This window comes from Podarcis vaucheri (genome assembly GCF_965113315.1).
Source record: "Podarcis vaucheri genome assembly, chromosome: 5".
Taxonomy (NCBI): Eukaryota; Metazoa; Chordata; class Lepidosauria; order Squamata; family Lacertidae; genus Podarcis; species Podarcis vaucheri.
The window spans coordinates 64010147-64026936 of NC_138763.1; the positions used below are offsets into that span (position 1 = coordinate 64010147).

A 16790-nucleotide genomic window follows, 5' to 3' on the forward strand; every position below is an offset into this window, starting at 1 on the left:
CCTGACAACTGGTTGTGCTAGCTAGGGATGATGGGAGTTGTTTGAGAAACCCATATACAGTGGTACCTCGGGTTAAGTACTTAATTCGTTCCGGAGGTCCGTACTTAACCTGAAACTGTTTTTAACCTGAAGCACCACTTTAGCTAATGGGGCCTCCTACTGCTGCCGTGCCGCCGCTGCACGGTTTCTGTTCTCATCCTGAAGCAAAGTTCTTAACCCGAGGTAATATTTCTGGGTTAGTGGAGTCTGTAACCTGAAGCATATGTAACCTGAAGCGTATGTAACCCGAGGTACCACTGTATAGACAGTGCTGAGCTAAATGAACCCAGTGGTCTGACTCAGTATAACATAGCTTCCTGTGTTGCTAAGATACCCATTTTTAGTTGATTTTAAAGAGCTAGATTTGCACATTCTCTCTTGATTTTGCATGTCTTAACCTTTGGTCCTTATTTTGCGCAGCAGTATGCTCTGGGGACCACCCTCACTTTTGAAAGTCTTTGTTCATATTAATAATGGATGGTGGCTTGGATTAGATATAGGCATTACAGACTTTTTACCTAAATTGTGGGTGGGTTTTTTTTCTGGGTTTTTTAAGTAAACAGTCTTCATGTCCCAGTAATTTGTTTTCCTTTCTCTGCCAGAACTGAGATAGAGTCTTCCAGATACATACAGGAAATTAGGTCAGATTCTGAGAACCTTTCTCAGGGAAATGACAATTGGAATGCATTCCTGTAGCCTTTATTTCTCGGTCACTTTTCTTTCTGACATTTAAATGGCCATCAGCATGCAACAGACACATTGCAAAAATATTATTGCAAGACAATAAAGGGAATAGCTCCACTAATAACAAGGCTAACCTCAGGTCTGGTTAATTAGTTATGCATAGTTGTAGTGATGAAAGTGCATATTCTAAATGAAAATGCCATGCCCCAGATTAGTTATTTTCTCTATGCTGAGTTTCTACATTGGACAATGGCCAGTGCTTAGGGCTACAGTAGAACATTATAATGACTTTCCCTAAATTAATTCCCACTGTATATTATGGAACACTTTGCAAGCCCACTGGGGGATGGGCAGGTGATGTGAGAGTACCAATAATGACAGAACAACACTTTGGAATTAAAAGGGTCACATCTTTATTGTTTAGTCCAGTATACCTGAAGGAGCGCCTCTACCTCCATCGTTCTGCCCGGACACTGAGGTCCAGCGCCGAGAGCCTTCTGGCGGTTCCCTCGCTGCGAGAAGCCAAGTTACAGGGAACCAGGAAGAGGGCCTTCTCGGTAGTGGTGCCCACCCTGTGGAACGCCCTCCCACAAGATGTCAAAGAGAAAAATAACTACCAAACTTTTAGAAGACCTCTAAAAGCAGCCCTGTTTAGGGAAGCTTTTAATGTTTAATAGGTTATTGTATTTTAGTGTTTTGTTGGAAGCTGTCCAGAGTGGCTGGGGGGACCCAGCCAGATGGGCAGGGTATAAATAATAAATTATTATTATTATTACAGATGTAAATAGACATTGAGCCTAGGCGTTAAGTATGTATCCTGAATCAGACTAGCCTGATTGCTGGCTGATCACTCCTTTAGGGCCAAACCTAAAAGATATCTCCATGGCATAGATCAAATGGGTGGATCCACCAGTCCACCACTTGGGAAGTTTTATGGCCTGTAGTTTGTAAAGAGTGCTGGGAGTAGTTAGAAGGACCCCTATTTCCCTCACAAAGCTACAGTTCAGAGAGTTCCCTAGAAAGAAAGTTTGATTGCGAAAGTACTCTGATTCAAGTGCATAGGTGTTCAAATAAAGTGGATTAAAGGACTCTGTCACCCTGGTGCAACAAATCCACTTTTAAAAAGACTTGTTGCCGTTAGGAAAGAGGCAGGGAAGTGCACTGAAAAGTGGGATGGATGGATGAATTAATATTTGATAGGAAGACGTGCAAGCACCCTACAAGCATCAATGGTAATTGTATAATCTCTTGACAACAAATCAGAATGAATACTCAATAAAGGCCAGAGTCTCATAGGTTACCTGAGAGAGGAAGGAAGCTTGGTGCTTTCCTGAAGAAGCCATAAAGAGAAAGAGAGCATGCTGAATATGAGAAGTTAGAACAGCAAAGAGAGGCAAAGGTTCTCTTTTAAATTCTCTTTTAAGAACTTTTGCTTCTGCACTAAATTCAGTTGTTACAGGGTTTCTAGGGAGACCAGGATCTGTTCATCACTTGTCATATCCAGATGCTAAGTAAGTAAAGATGTTCACTAAAGTAACTACTGCCCCTAGGATACCTTGACGAGTATAAATTAATTACCATCTTTTGCCACAGCCAGATGGTTCCTACAACAGTCAATATCCATGGTCCTTTACACTTAACTTCTTTCTGTACTACAGTCAGGGTTCAATGAAGGCTAAGTGAGGAAAAATGTCAAAATTAACAAGAGATATTGCAGACAGGGTCTTTTCCCCCAGTGCAAGTGTTAAAAATAATCTTGTTTTTTTGTTTTATAAAAAGTATGTTTGTATCTGTGTGAGTAGCCGCTAATTTTAATTGGCTGAAGACTCAGGGGCTGAACACATAGAAAGTGCCAGTGTTTTCTCCATTTAGATATAATATTGATAGAAAAATGTAGGCAGTGCATATCACTGTCTCTTTCTAATTTGAAACACAAGTCATTAATGGGAATCATTAGCACTGATCCCAGACCCTTGGATTCACTGTGCTTGTAAACAGCTTCAAGATAAAGGTATTGATTTGTGAGAGTAATCCCAAATTGCTTGGGTAATGTTCTCATATGCTTAGATAATGTAAGCAGATTCCTAGGGCCAAACTGCACCTGATACTAAGTGCAGATTTGCATTTAATGTGCAGATTTTTAAAAATTCAAATTGTATCAGCTAGGAATTGCCCAATGCAAAGGCTTCCTTCAAAAGAAGGATTTTCCCCCAGGACTGCCCCACTGGACACCCCCAGCTGATGCAGTTTGCATTTATTTTTAAAAATCTGCAAATAAAAGCAAAGATGTATTTCACATCAGGTCTAATTTTGCCCATTACAGTGGTACCTCGGGTTACAAACACCTCAGGTTACAAACGCTTCAGGCTACAAACTCCGCTAACCTGGAAGAGTTACCTCGAGTTGAGAACTTTGCTCCAGGATGAGAACGGAAATCATGTGCCGGCAGCACAGTGGCAGCAAGAGGCCCCATTAGCAAAAGCGCGCCTCTAGTTAAGAACAGTTTCAGGTTAAGAATGGACCTCCGGAACGAATTAAGTTTGTAACTAGAGGTACCACTGTAGTTACATTCAAGATGGATGTCCTGAGTCATTCAAGGAGATGGATCAGAGGGGCTGGTTGGATCACAATGATGGGTGAGAGGAATCCGTGGAGCTGCCAGCTGATGACCCCTGGGCTAGGGTGGGCTGCATCAGGACCCAGTGAAATGCCAAAACTGCCGGGTGTGTGTGTGCCATAAGTGAGGAATTTTGTCCCAGGGAGGGACCTAACAGATTGTCACCCTGCTATCCCAAGACCACTCTCTCCTGCAATCCTGCCCCCCAGGATTGTTTTCGTAATTCAAGCCTTTATCAGTAGTAACTGGCAACTCTCCAGGCACCCAGCTTGATCTCCTGTTGACCTCCCTGTCTGCATTCCCCAGCAAGATCCAGGCTAGGTCACGATAGGCGATTCTTTTCAGCATGAGAACTCTTTCTTGCCCCCCCGGCAGGGGAAAGAGATAGACAGAAATGTATTTACATGCCTTTATTTCTGTCTTTGCAGCGTTACAAAAAACATGACTGCTCTCTTCAAGCTCCAGCAGTCGAGTGACAAACACTTCCTGTACTTCCTGTACAGGAACAATAGGAAGAGCTCATATTACACTCTGAGCTATTTCCGGTGCTTCGCACTGTGAATCGACTGTCCCTCTGTTTCCCACGAAACAGTCCCAACATTCCATCATGTGATGTTTTCAAGCTAGCAGCTCACAGCTGCATTGCTTCTATATCGTAACAGTACCAACCTTAATTCTGAGCCATTCCTCTTTAGGGTTGTGGCAAATTATGCTTTTTTATTCTATTTCCCCATTGTGGCTTGTCACTATCAGAGCCGTCTTTCCTATTGGGGTTACTGGCGCATTGCGCCAGGGCGCTGGCCTCTCAGGGGCGCCCTGGCGAGTGGGGGAGTTGCGAGGCTTTGCCGGCGGCCTCCCCTTTCCCTGCACGCCCGCCAGCTCCGCCCCATCAACCATATGGCTGGCGGGCATGCAGCTTCCTTCCCAAGCCTCTGCGGGAGGAGAGTGATCCCCACAGAGGCTTGGGAAAAGGTCAACAACTCTGGGGAAGGGAGGGGACGCCGGAGAGATCTTTGCACCATGGCGCTGGATATGCTTAAGACGGCCCTGGTCACTATAGAGCTTGGCATTATCAAAATAATAGTAATACTGGTTGAAAATGTAGCCTGTAGTTATTTATTATCTAAATTCCTGATTTGTGAGCATGTTATAAAATGGAAAAAGAACAGCACTGTGATGCAGCGACTGCCTTCTTAAAGTTGCAGAATGAACTGTAATACTGTAGACTTCAGGTCAAGGATCACATGCATGCACACACAAGTAAGCAGAAACCTTGCACAGCAGATAAATACTGAAGTGCCTGCTCTTATTTGCCTTGGAGAAAGCTTTTATTTATTGTTTTAGGGGAAATGTTATAAATAGTAAGCTCCAGGAAAGTGCAGTCCGTTTTGAGCGGGGTGGGGTGTGGGGGCAGGGGAAGAGAAGCAATTTTGTATTCAAACAGCCTACTGAGTTGAGAGATTAGAACGTAAAAATAAAGGTCACCCAGTGTTACCTTAATGGAAGGTGTTGGCTGACCTGATGGTTCAACATAACTTGAATGGCAACGCTGTCATTTGAGATATCTGGTTTCTATATCAACAGCCAGCTTCTGTAACCTTTACAGCAATCCAGTTCTTATAGGAAGGGAATACCTTTTGCTGACATTTTTGTCAGTTACAAGCAACCGGCAGGCTGCAGTTTGAAAATGCTGTTTATTGCTATCTGTATGCTGGTATCTTATAACAGACCTTGTCGTTGTTGCTTAATTAAACTAATACAGTTAATTCCTGCCATAAAAAGGTATCACTTTTTTGAAACCCAGAGTTCTAATGAATTAGTCCCTGTAAGTACTGTAACAATGATGCTTTGTGCAAGAGTTAAATACTATCATGCATCATTAAGAGAGCTATAAGTGATATTCATTCTAAAAGTGCATTTGGGATTTTCCACCCTTGTAAGCTCAGAGCCACAACTAAGTAGAATAAACTCAGCTATATTTAAAGTTGCAGCGGAAAGATAACACTAAATTCTCATGAGGTATGCTCACACTATAGAATCATTTCAGCCAAAGGCTATTTACTACAATTTTGCGGAATGCTTTCTCTGGAGGATCAAAGCAATGTTCCATTAGTGCCTAGTGTGCGAGTTGTCTACCACCATTGTGTCCAAAAGGAAACATGGTGTGGAAGCAAGGCTGGATTTAGGTTTGATGAGACGCTAAGCTACTGAAGGTAATGGGCCCTTTTATATGTCCAGCTGTCCTTTGTCAACAACACATTGTCACTGTTTTTTTGTTGCATATATGCTATATGGTAATTTATGGACCTAATAGGTATCTAAAGCCATTTGCACATATAGAAATGAGCAAATGAGTGATACTTTAGGGAGCAGGCTAGCAGGCAGAGCCCGTTACTTACATCATAGGAGCCTATTGTTGTATGTAGGTTTTATTTTATTTGTTTTGGGAATGTACATTTTGGAAATGTACATCCAGGTGTTCTTTTTTCTTTAATTTTTTTGGGGGCCTCCAAGAGAGTGGGGCCCTAAGCTATAGCTTGTTTAGCTTATACATAAATCCGGCACTGTGTGGAAGGCTGGTTGTTGAATTTGTCATATCATTTATTAGTGAAAATTTCATTTTGAATTCTTGATTTGCACAAAAATCAGGACAGCAAGAAAGGAAGTCCTACAACTATAGAGCCATCCCAATAACAGGATGCATAAAAGTTAAAGATGAACATGCTTAGAGAAATTAAAGGAACTTCTGTAAGATGTTTCTTGAAGTGAATCACATATGGCTTTTCAAAACCACATTAAAATCAATAACTACCTTAATTTGTTTAACTCATGACCACATTCTGAAATTTATTTATTCATTATTTTTTCTATTCCACCTTTACCCTGGGGTTACAGAATGACTTACATCAGTAGCAACAAAAACAAATTATAAACAAACCAGGGAATATAAATATTTGTTATCTTAAAACTACCATGCGTTACAAATTAAGATCATTGTATCTAGAAGTTGTTAAGTGCGCTTACGTTGGATTGTTGTCAGTATCTGTATCAATGGTCAAATTCAGAAAAAACATGTTCACTTGGGGGGTGGGGAAGTGTTTGTAGGGACACAGCAGGGTTTTTTTCTAAGCAGAATTGGGTGGCATATTTTTTTATTCTGTTCACAACAGAACTGGACCAGAAGCCAAGGTCAGCTGGAATTCAGTAGAAACAGGAAGGCACTCTGAGCTTCACTTTGAATGGTTACATACTTCTAGCAGCAGCTGCATACAGTAGCGGATGACATGTTGAGACTCATCTGACCTCCCTCCAGCTGAATCACTGCTGCTTACAGGGACAGAGAGGAAGAGGGGTGTGATGCCAGGGAGGTCAATATGGTTCATGAGCACCTTTCCAGCACTTCACCCTGTCCCTCCACCTCCACCAATGACTCAGCCAGAGGGAGGTCAGGTGAGTAATGCAGCCGTACCATGCTCCCAGTTACTGGTCACAAACTTTTATAAATAGGTTTAAGAATACAGGTATCTGTCCTAAAGCTTTTGAGTGTGTAGGGAGGGCTGCAGAATTGAATAAGTAAACCAAACAAACATCACTGTGGTCTAAAGAGCTCTGTCCTATGGAGAGTTTTTGGAGTCGCATACCTTTTAAGTCAGGCTGATAATTTGTTTTCCTTTTTTTACTCTCTTGTAGTGAGCTTATTTTGTCCAGCATTGATTTTGATGCAACAGGAATGTGGGAATGCATGGTCAACAACTCCTATGGAAACATCTCTAAGCAGGTAGAAATCGTTGTACTAGAAACAGCTGCACCTTATTGCCCTGCTGAAAGGATAGTTAACAATAAAGGAGATTTCAGGTATGGTTTTTCTTCTGATTTCAAAAATATATGAATGATCTTTGGTTTTCTTGTATAAAACCTCAATAAGCCTATTCTGTACATATCAAATATCTACAGCGGGGTAGTCTTTCGTATCCAAACAAGTTTCTCAATCTGTAGTGCTGGGTTAGTGGCAGCAATTTCCTAAGGCCAGATAATGCTCTAATGGCCCCTTGGGCTACTTTATCTGTTTGGAAGGTTCAAATGTGCCTTTCCTAGCAAATTTGGGGATAATGTGGGATGTGTGGGGGGGGAGGAACTTGGGTAAACCCCTTGCACTAGTGCTTAAAAATGTAGTTAAATACTGCCCCTTGTCATGCTTCCCTGCTTAGAAACAACGTTGATTGACTGTCTTGTGAAGTAGTTCCAAATGTGAAGCACAACAATGGAAGAAAGACACATCTCCTTGGTGTCTGGGATGCCAACGAACTGTGTAACTATTTGTACACATTCAAGAATGCTCTGGGTTTGAGTTTTTCAAACAACAGTCACACATCTCACATGAACTGAAGGGGCTTTTAAAAGCCGCATGTGATATTGCATAGTGGGTGAAGAAAAGGCAGATAAAATAAAATAAAATCCTACTGGGTTTTCCAAAGCCTATGTGCGGGTCTAAATTAGCTCTTTGGATCCAGGCCACTTTAAAGTGCAATCTAGACATACCTTAAGATAGCGGTGGGCATCTGTGGTACTTTGGACATTGTTGGGCACCAACTCCCCAGTATCCCAGGCAGCATGGCCACTTTTCAGGGACGATGGGAACTGTAGGTACCATAGGTACCGCAGCTCCAATGTATAGTGTGCATGTTCCGAAGATAATATTTATGGTTCAAGCCACACATACAGTTATAAATCAAATAGAAATGGCTTGCAGTTTTCCTTCCATTCTCATGCATTTCTTAAGAATGTAAGGAGACCACCCAACATCCCACCCCCGCTGAATCAGAACAAAAGCGTGACACATTTGTGCTGGAAGTGAGTCTTTCCTCCTTATGCATTAATTACCCCATTGTGTTTGGAGTTATCACTAACTTAATTCCATTTCTTTAAACACACCCACCCACCCAGCAATAACATTATTCCTTCACTGTTGCATGGTAAACTAAATATCTTTATAAGCCTCCTAGAAGGCAAGGCATCTTTTTGTAAAACAAAAATCCTTGCTTTTGTGTGAAAAGTTCAAGAAGAGAGAGTCACTGTAGACCGCATTTCTTCTCAATACAGAAAGGCTCAACTTGAGGTGCTGTTTAATGAGTCACTTAAAAAATATATTATATAGACTTGTACTAGCTGCTACATAATGCAGCTTTCATTAAGAAGCCCTTCAATCCCTTGCCACCAAATGTCATTGTCTTCTTGATAAATAAAATATATATATGAATGCTGAACTAATGCCAAAGGTGTTTTGCCACTTCATTTGCTACAAATCAAAAAGCTGAGGAATTGACATTTCTGTCCTTATTGATCATCTTTCAGAAAGTCCACACAAATTTATTTTAGAAACTTACATCAAAAGCATGCTGAGTCCATAGATTCCTTTGGCATTTCAAAGTAATGAATTCAGAATTCTGGAGAACATCTTTGGAACTAAAGTTAACATTAACACCTGAAGCTTCCTTGAAAGGTTTCTCTTCCCAGGATGCAACTTGCATGCCAATAATTTATCATGAAAAGGTCTTTGAGGTTTTTGATATTCTAGCAAATACGTAGGAAGCATGATATCACAATCACAAAAGCAAAACTAGAAAGGGAAGGGAAGGAAAAGAAGAAGAGCTGTTCGTTTTTAAAAGGAGAAGCGTTAAATGTAATGGAAAGGTTGAGTCTTTTGAGCTGACAGGCCCAGGTGGTATTTGTAATTGAAAACTTGCTGCAAGGATTTGTAATGCAAGCCTCAGTGAACAAAAGCTATTATGGGGTGATGGCTGTGTTTTGTGTTGTTTTTCTCTCATTATAAGCTATTTTTAAACGGTCGGTGTGTGTCCCTGTGTTTCCAGATACTAAACGCTGATATTCTAGTACTGAAATCTTCCCATACTATTCTTTGCTGAAAAGCCCAACAGTTCTCATCTGGTAGACAAAGTGCCTTGCACTTAGAGTTACTCGAAAGGATAGCTGCATCTAGCCCTTTAATAAATAAATATCAGCAGAGTAGCTCAATTAAAGTGACGTTCAGGCCAGAAGTAAGACAGAAATGCTCCTTGGTTCATATTCCTTTTAATTATTTATACAATTCTGACCATGATTCATTTTTGCATCCAAAGTCTTTTCTCTTCATAATGTGTTATTTCTGCGGCTAGAAAGGTGTGAGGAAGAATGAGCACCATATTTCTTCCAGCTGCAGTACTGTTCAGAATCGGAAATGCATTTTTGGCTCAGACTCTGTCAATGCATAACGTAGCAGCACCTTTAAAAAAGAAGAAGAAGAAGAAGAAGAAGAAGAAGAAGAAGAAAAGCTTGATAAAAAAAAACTTGGTTTAATGCTAGAATCGAGTATTCTGAGGTGTCTCATTGTTTTTCACTTACTTATGGCTTGGCGAGCCTGTTGGAGCCATCTGCCAGAGCGAGAGGGCAATCCTCCCACTAGAACTTGGGATCTCTGCACCTCACATAGCCTAGGGAGATTTCAGGAAGGGGCAGGCTAGCAGCACTCCCTTTAATAAAAGGACAGGCCCCCATTTCATTCAGCCTTCTTCCAACACTCCTTCCCCCCATATGTACTGCAAACTTCCATAGCCCTCCCTCCCTTGGTTTAGAGTAGGGTTTCCCAAACTTGGGCCTCCAGTTGCTTTTGGACTACAATTTCCATCATCCTTGACCACTGGTCCTGCTAGCTAGGGATGATGGGAGTTGTAGTCCAACAACAGCTGGAGAACCAAGTTTGGGAATCCCTGCTTTAGAGGCTCCCACAGAGGCTTCCCTGGTTTATAGGGCCAGAAATGAACTTAACTCTCAGCTGCCATTTCCCCTTGTTTGGGAAGTTTTCATCATTCTCTCACTGTCTGTTAGCTGCCTTATCTTCATTGTCACAGCTTGGGCAGAAATGGCATTGAGTAGGGTATAGGTAAAAGGGGAGACCCCCTTAAGGGACCTTGAGGGGTGAACAGCCCCCCACCCTAGCTCAAATGGGGCAGGGCTAGTCAGAAACCAACTTAAGTTATCAGCAGCCCCAGTCTCATGGTTTTGCGCCACGTTGGATCATTGGTGTGCGGCTGCCCCCCGCCCCGACTTTGGTGATTAAGGTTGTACTTCAGGTCAGATCCTGTTCTGATGCCATGCCAGCCTCACCTATTTCTGTTAGTGAATAAATTTGTGGCCAGTTTCATCCATACACATCTCCTGGTTCGGAGGGTGGCAACAAGAAAACAGGCCTTTTCTGTGGTGGCTCCCCAATTGTGGAATGCTTTCCCCAGAGAGGCTCGCCTGGTGCCATCATTACATGTCTTTAGACGCCAGGCAAAGACATTCCTCTTTAGTCAGGCCTGTGGCTATTAAATAATCTATGGCTTGTGAAAGTGTGGGGGATAGGACTGTTGTTATTATGATTATTTTACCATTAGGCTGTCTGTCAGTATGCTCTTTACTATTCTTTTATTACGTTTTATCATTGATGTCTTTTAATGTGTTTCTAATTTCGTACACCACCCCAAGATCTTTTGATAATGAGTGGTATATAAATTGAAAGAATAATAATGAGAATTTTCCTGGCTTTGAAGGGGGCTGCTGCAGTAAATGCCCTACAGTGGTGTAGTCTCCTTGCCCTCCCATTCTTGTTCTGAAGACTATACAAATTCTGGAAACTCCAAAAGAATGCAGTTTTTATTATGTCTGTAGCCTCATTCTCACTGAGATGATAAACCCATGTCTTGGCGAAATCCCTTCAGGTGGAAACCTCACATGATAGAATGCCTCTCCATACAGAAATACTGCCGGTGCATTGAAAATGATGTGTCAGTTAGCACAGACCTAGCTTAGCCTTCTATCTGACATGGTAGTTTTCTGTATATAGGATTTGTGTTTGTGAGGCAGCATTCCATCAATGTAAACACATTTTCATATTTAATAGAATATGCTATTTGATATATGGAAGGAAGTGTGGAAATGTACGGTTTAATAAAGAAAAGCTATCACTCATTTTTTAGAAGGAAAGGCCATCTATAGTTTTTCCCTTTATCATTCCCTAGCGTAATAGCATATCAAACCAAAACCGCTTCAAATAATAAACAGCACTGCTGTTAACTTGCAACTCCACTGATTATGAGTTTTCTTCTCATAATCAATGAGTAAAATTGAGGCCCACAGACGAACCAAGTGTTGCTGATTAATACTTATTGTTACCAGGCCTAGAAATTTCTAGGTGCTGTTCAGAAATTAAAAGACAGCACAAGGCCTGCCAGTAGGCTTACTTAATTAATAAACATGACACAGAAAGGATGGAAAGGGAAGCATCTAGGTGGAGTGTTTTAATTGATGAATGTTCCAATTAAACTGATTAAAGCATGTAGCAGTTCAAGATTATCTGTGCCAAACTGTCTGTGTATATTCTACCAATTTTCTCACTTGAGTGTTAGTGATGTGTGAATTTCCCACCTAGATTGTCACATTACAATTTAGTACTGATTATTTATTTATTTATTTAAAAGTTTTGTATACTGTCCTTTGCTATTTGGCCTCAGAGCAGCTGCAGCAATAAAATATATAAAAACAGAATACAGAGCAAATATAATAAACATAATTTTATAACTTCAACAAACAGAAGAAAAGAAGAAATCACTCAAACCTTGTTACAGGATAGATTGGCATTCTGGAAAATGCAATGCAATTTTTTTTATGAATGATGGTGGCAGATAACCCTGTCCCTCCAGTCTGGCTTAGTCGGCACAGAGAATCAGTTTAAGGCTTCCAATTCAAGAAGAATATTTCACGTGCACTGCAGTCTAGGTGCACTTAGAAGTAAGTCCTTCTGAGTAAGCCCTATTGGAGCTTATTTCCTAGCAAGTGTGCACAGTAGGGGTGGTGAACATGGTGTCTTCACTATGTTGGACAACTCCTTTTAGCGTGGCTAATTGTGAGGGATGATGGGAATTGTAGTTCAACAACTTCTAGAGGGAGGTACGTTCGCTACCCCTGGTGCACAGAATTGCATCCTTAGCTGACGGTTGATTATTGTTATTTTGCTTGTAGATGGCCCAAAACTCTGGCTGGTGTAATTGCTTACCACCCATGTCTTCAGTATTCTGTCAACCCAGCTTCCCTCTTGAATGCAGCAGAAGAGTCAAAAGCATGGCGTAAGTGTAATCGCACAGGTCGGTGGGCTGAAGAAAGCTATTCTGAATGTCCTTACTCACAAGAAGCTACTCAAGTCCTTCATGCTTTTAGTCAGGTAAAATGACACCAATTGTTATGCATAGAGCATACTGTAGATGTTGCACATCTCTTATCAGCACACTGCACAGAAATAGAAGTTTACTTCTTTGTTATCTAAGGTATATTTCAAGGACAGGATCGGAAATATGCTTGTAGTATCTAAGTTCTACAAATATTCTAGGTTTGAACAAGGAAAGTCAGAAGTGTTTATTATATAGATCAGGAGAGGGGAAAGACCGCTCCTTTCCTTCATGAGAGCCTCCATTCAAGCTGCCCAATCATGGGTGGTTGGGGGGAAATGTCTGAGGGACCCTACTCTATCCACTGCTTCCAAGTTGGATCCGCTCCCTGAGCATAAATAGGAGATGCGATCAGCCCCTGGCAGCTCAGTCAGGGCCAATTTTCCCACCCTCCCATGCTAAACTATATATAATGAGTTGAACAATGGCAGGTTGCCGGGGCGTGCTCATGGCTTTGCTATAGAAGAACTCAGTCGCCATATTTGGGGCCAGGCAAGACTTTTCTCTCAATCCAGTTGACCCTGGCTGAGGGCTTTGCTGACCTCATAGCAATCGTCACAACTTGATGGTGGGTAAGACATAGGGTTGGATCCTTAGCCAGAGGTGGATCACACTCTACCACAACAAGCGACAGGATAGCCCATTAAAGCGGTCAGTGAGGATGGTGCTTCTGTTCAGATACCCTGATGGGAGCCAAAGGGCCATAGCACCCCCCCCCCCCAGGGTGGTGCTGCTGAAGGGATCGCCCCAATTTGATGTATGTCATAGGGCAACCCCAATAATCAGCTAGCAGACGGGTTGGTTGATTCCAGATACATACCCAATGCCTACACCAAACCTACTTACATCTGTAATCAATAAAGTTGTGGTTGGATTTTATCCCAACATGGCTGTCCTGTGTTTCATTGCTTTCTTTGAATTCCTGGCCCTGGCAGAGGGCTTAGTGCACCTGGGCCTGCAAACTTTGGCCTTCCAGATGATGAAGAAGAAGAGTTTGGATTTGATATCCTGCTTTATCACTACCCAAAGGAGACTCAAAGCGGCTAACATTCTCCTTTCCCTTCCTCCCCCACAACAAACACTCTGTGAGGTGAGTGAGGCTGAGAGACTTCAGAGAAGTGTGACTGGCCCAAGGTCACCCAGCAGCTGCATGTGGAGGAGCGGAGACGCGAACCCAGTTCTCCAGATTACAAGTCTACTGCTCTTAACCACTACACCACACTGTCTCTCAGATGGTGTTGAGTTATGACTCCCCTCATCCCTGGGCATTGGTTGTGTGATGGAAGTTGTTCACCAGCATCTGGAGGGCCAAAGTTTCCCCACTCCTGTTCTAGATTCAGGCAAGATGCTCATGATATCTGACCTTAATACATCCGTTCAGTTAGCAAACGAGTGAAGCAGAATCAGTGCTAGTGGCACCAAGGTGTAAAAGTTACCTGATGACTTAACCTCGCACAGCCTTGTTTGTAGCAAGTGTTTTACCCTGTAAAGGGCTGAAGATTGAGACTGAATTTTTGCATGAATGACATTTTTCATCTGTAAGACTGAATTTGTTTATTTTGTAAAGTGCAACTGGGGTTTAACATTTGGCTGTGTTTTATAGGCAGCATTATTATTATTTTTTGTATTCTATTTCCAGATGCATCTCAACTCCACCAATGCACTTGAATTTTCCCATCAGCTTGCAGCCTACACAAGAGATGCTGCCAACTTTTCAGATAAGGAGGACATTATCTATTTGGCTTACATGCTGGAAAAGCTAATCATATATATGGATGAAATAAAAGATGTAAGATACTGTCTTACTAATGAATATGTGACTGTTGGAAGCTGAAAAACAAAGAACAGAGGCATAATCTTAAATTTAGTACCAAATACCCAGCAGTAAATTTCTGTATTTTAAGAGACAAAAGTTGTGGCTTTTCAACCAGATACTTCAAGTATGCACATTCTTAATTTCATTTGAATTAGAATTTTCCCCAGTACAACAATAATTATATAGGGTTGTATCCAGAGCTATACAAACACAATTCCACTTGTTTAAATGGGCTTCTTCTCCTTCCATAACCCCAAAATTTACTCCAGAGGATTCTTCATTCTTCTGGACCTGATTTTCAGGATACATAGAGGGCTGCAGGACAGATTATGGTTAGGGTAGTTACTACTGGTGGGGAAAGGCTGCCTCTTTCAGACCTTCTGCTTGCCTCCCATATGCTATGTCTAGTTACAGCTGGAAACAAGATGCTGGACCTAATACCCCATTGTATGGATCTATTGTGTGCAGGGGGTCTTTTTGTTCTGTTTTATACACAGCTTCTTCATTAAGGTTGAAATGAAGGCAGTTCTTGAAATATCACAAGAGTTCTAATCCTATTTAGTATTATTGCCGTGAACAATATCTTGGCTGCAAGCTGGTATGATGTGCTTCATATATTTTGATACTTCTAGACATCTGCTTTCTCCAACATTCATGGTGCCTTCATAGGTAATTGACACAGTGACCCAAAGTGGGCATGCATTCCCCATAGTTTATGAAGGGGGAAAAAGAGGATCAGTACCAAACCCTAAGAGGAAAAAAGAGGCAAGGCCTCAACATGGTATTAAAAAATAGTAAAGGTAAAGGGACCCCTGACCATTAGGTCCAGTCGTGACCGACTCTGGGGTTTTGACGCTCATCTTGCTTTATTGGCCGAGGGAGCCGGCGTACAGCTTCCGGGTCATGTGGCCCGCATGACAAAGCCACTTCTGGCGAACCAGAGCAGCGCACGGAAACGCCGTTTACCTTCCCACCAGAGTGGTGCCTATTGATCTACTTGCACTTTGACGTGCTTTCGAACTGCTAGGTTGGCAGGAGAAAGGACCGAGCAACGGGAGCTCACCCCGTTGCAGGGATTCGAACCACAGACCTTCTGATCGGCAAGTCCTAGGCTCTGTGGTTTAACCCACAGCACCAAAAAAATAGAACCTTACAAAGTAGTGAAATGCTTAACACATCTTGGTGAAAACCTTTCGGGGGCACTAAAAGAACGATGACAATCTACATCAGGCGTGGGGAACTTTTGGCTCTCCAGATATTGCTGAACTACAGTGCCCAGCATTCCAAACCATTGGCCATGCTTATTAAGGCTGATGGTAGTTTTAGTTCAGCAACATCTGGAGAACCGTAGGTTTCCCATTCCTGATACACATAGTCACTACATATCGTAGCACAACCCATATCTCAAGTTGTGTTTGACCTCACAACTGAATTGGGGCACTAGCATTTTATTTACTACTACAATTTATTTACAATTTAAAACAGAGATCCTGCACAAGAACAGGAGCCCCCCCCCCACTTCATCCTCATGGAGGGCAATGAGAAGAACAATTGGGAGAGAGATGTTAGTCACTTATCCTCACTATCCCCTCTCTCACATTTACTTAACTTGGAAAAAGAACACATGGAGTGGGATTAGATTGCATCTGTAGTCAAGGCAGGGGCTGGAAGAGGAACAAATCACTGGTAAAGCACTCATAGCATGATATACTTTATGTCAATGGAACATTATTGCTTGGGCTCATATAATTCTGAAACAGTTTTGACTTTATAGTCACTGACTTGGGGACAGGCTTATCCATAAGAAATCAATTTAGTCTTATAGCCAGAATACAGGATTTAGGTTGATGCTCTAAGAACTAGTAATTCCTGAAATGCTCACTAGACCAGTTAAATGCAGCTGCTTTCAATTGTGCTTTTATGTCATTGTTGTGCAGTAGTCAAATACTTTGCACTATGCCTTTTTTTCTCCCCCTTCCCTCCTACCAGCTTGCAGATGCTGTAGTTGAGATTGCCAGCAATATAATGCTGGTAAATGACCATGTATTATGGATGGCACAAAAGGAAGATAAAGCTTGTACCAGGATTGTACAGTGTGTGGAACATATTGCAAATCAAACTCTGACCAGTAATACACAGGTCATATCAAAGGTATTTCTTGAGATTTATTTGTGGCTTTTTGATATGGAAAAGGTGGGAGTAGGAGGGAGAAGCAGAGAGGGATGGGGGGGGGGAGATCTGGGTATGCATACAGCATTGGTTTATATCTCAACTGATTTTGTAGCACCCAGTGCATTTGTCTTATGAGCTCGTGTTCATCATCAGGACCTAGAAATGACTCAGTAATAATTATTAGTACTTACTCCCTTTTTTT

General features: G+C 41.9%; 1 protein-coding gene across 1 annotated transcript in view; it reads left to right on the forward strand.

The window, feature by feature from the left end:
• ADGRA1 (adhesion G protein-coupled receptor A1) overlaps positions 1-16790 on the forward strand; it is a 322886-nt gene that overhangs the window by 146195 nt on the left and 159901 nt on the right. The window contains exons 8-11 of the mRNA XM_082225336.1: positions 7031-7195; positions 12398-12596; positions 14240-14389; positions 16406-16567. Coding sequence (XP_082081462.1) covers positions 7031-7195; positions 12398-12596; positions 14240-14389; positions 16406-16567 — 676 coding nt within the window. The remainder of the gene's footprint in view (positions 1-7030; positions 7196-12397; positions 12597-14239; positions 14390-16405; positions 16568-16790) is intronic.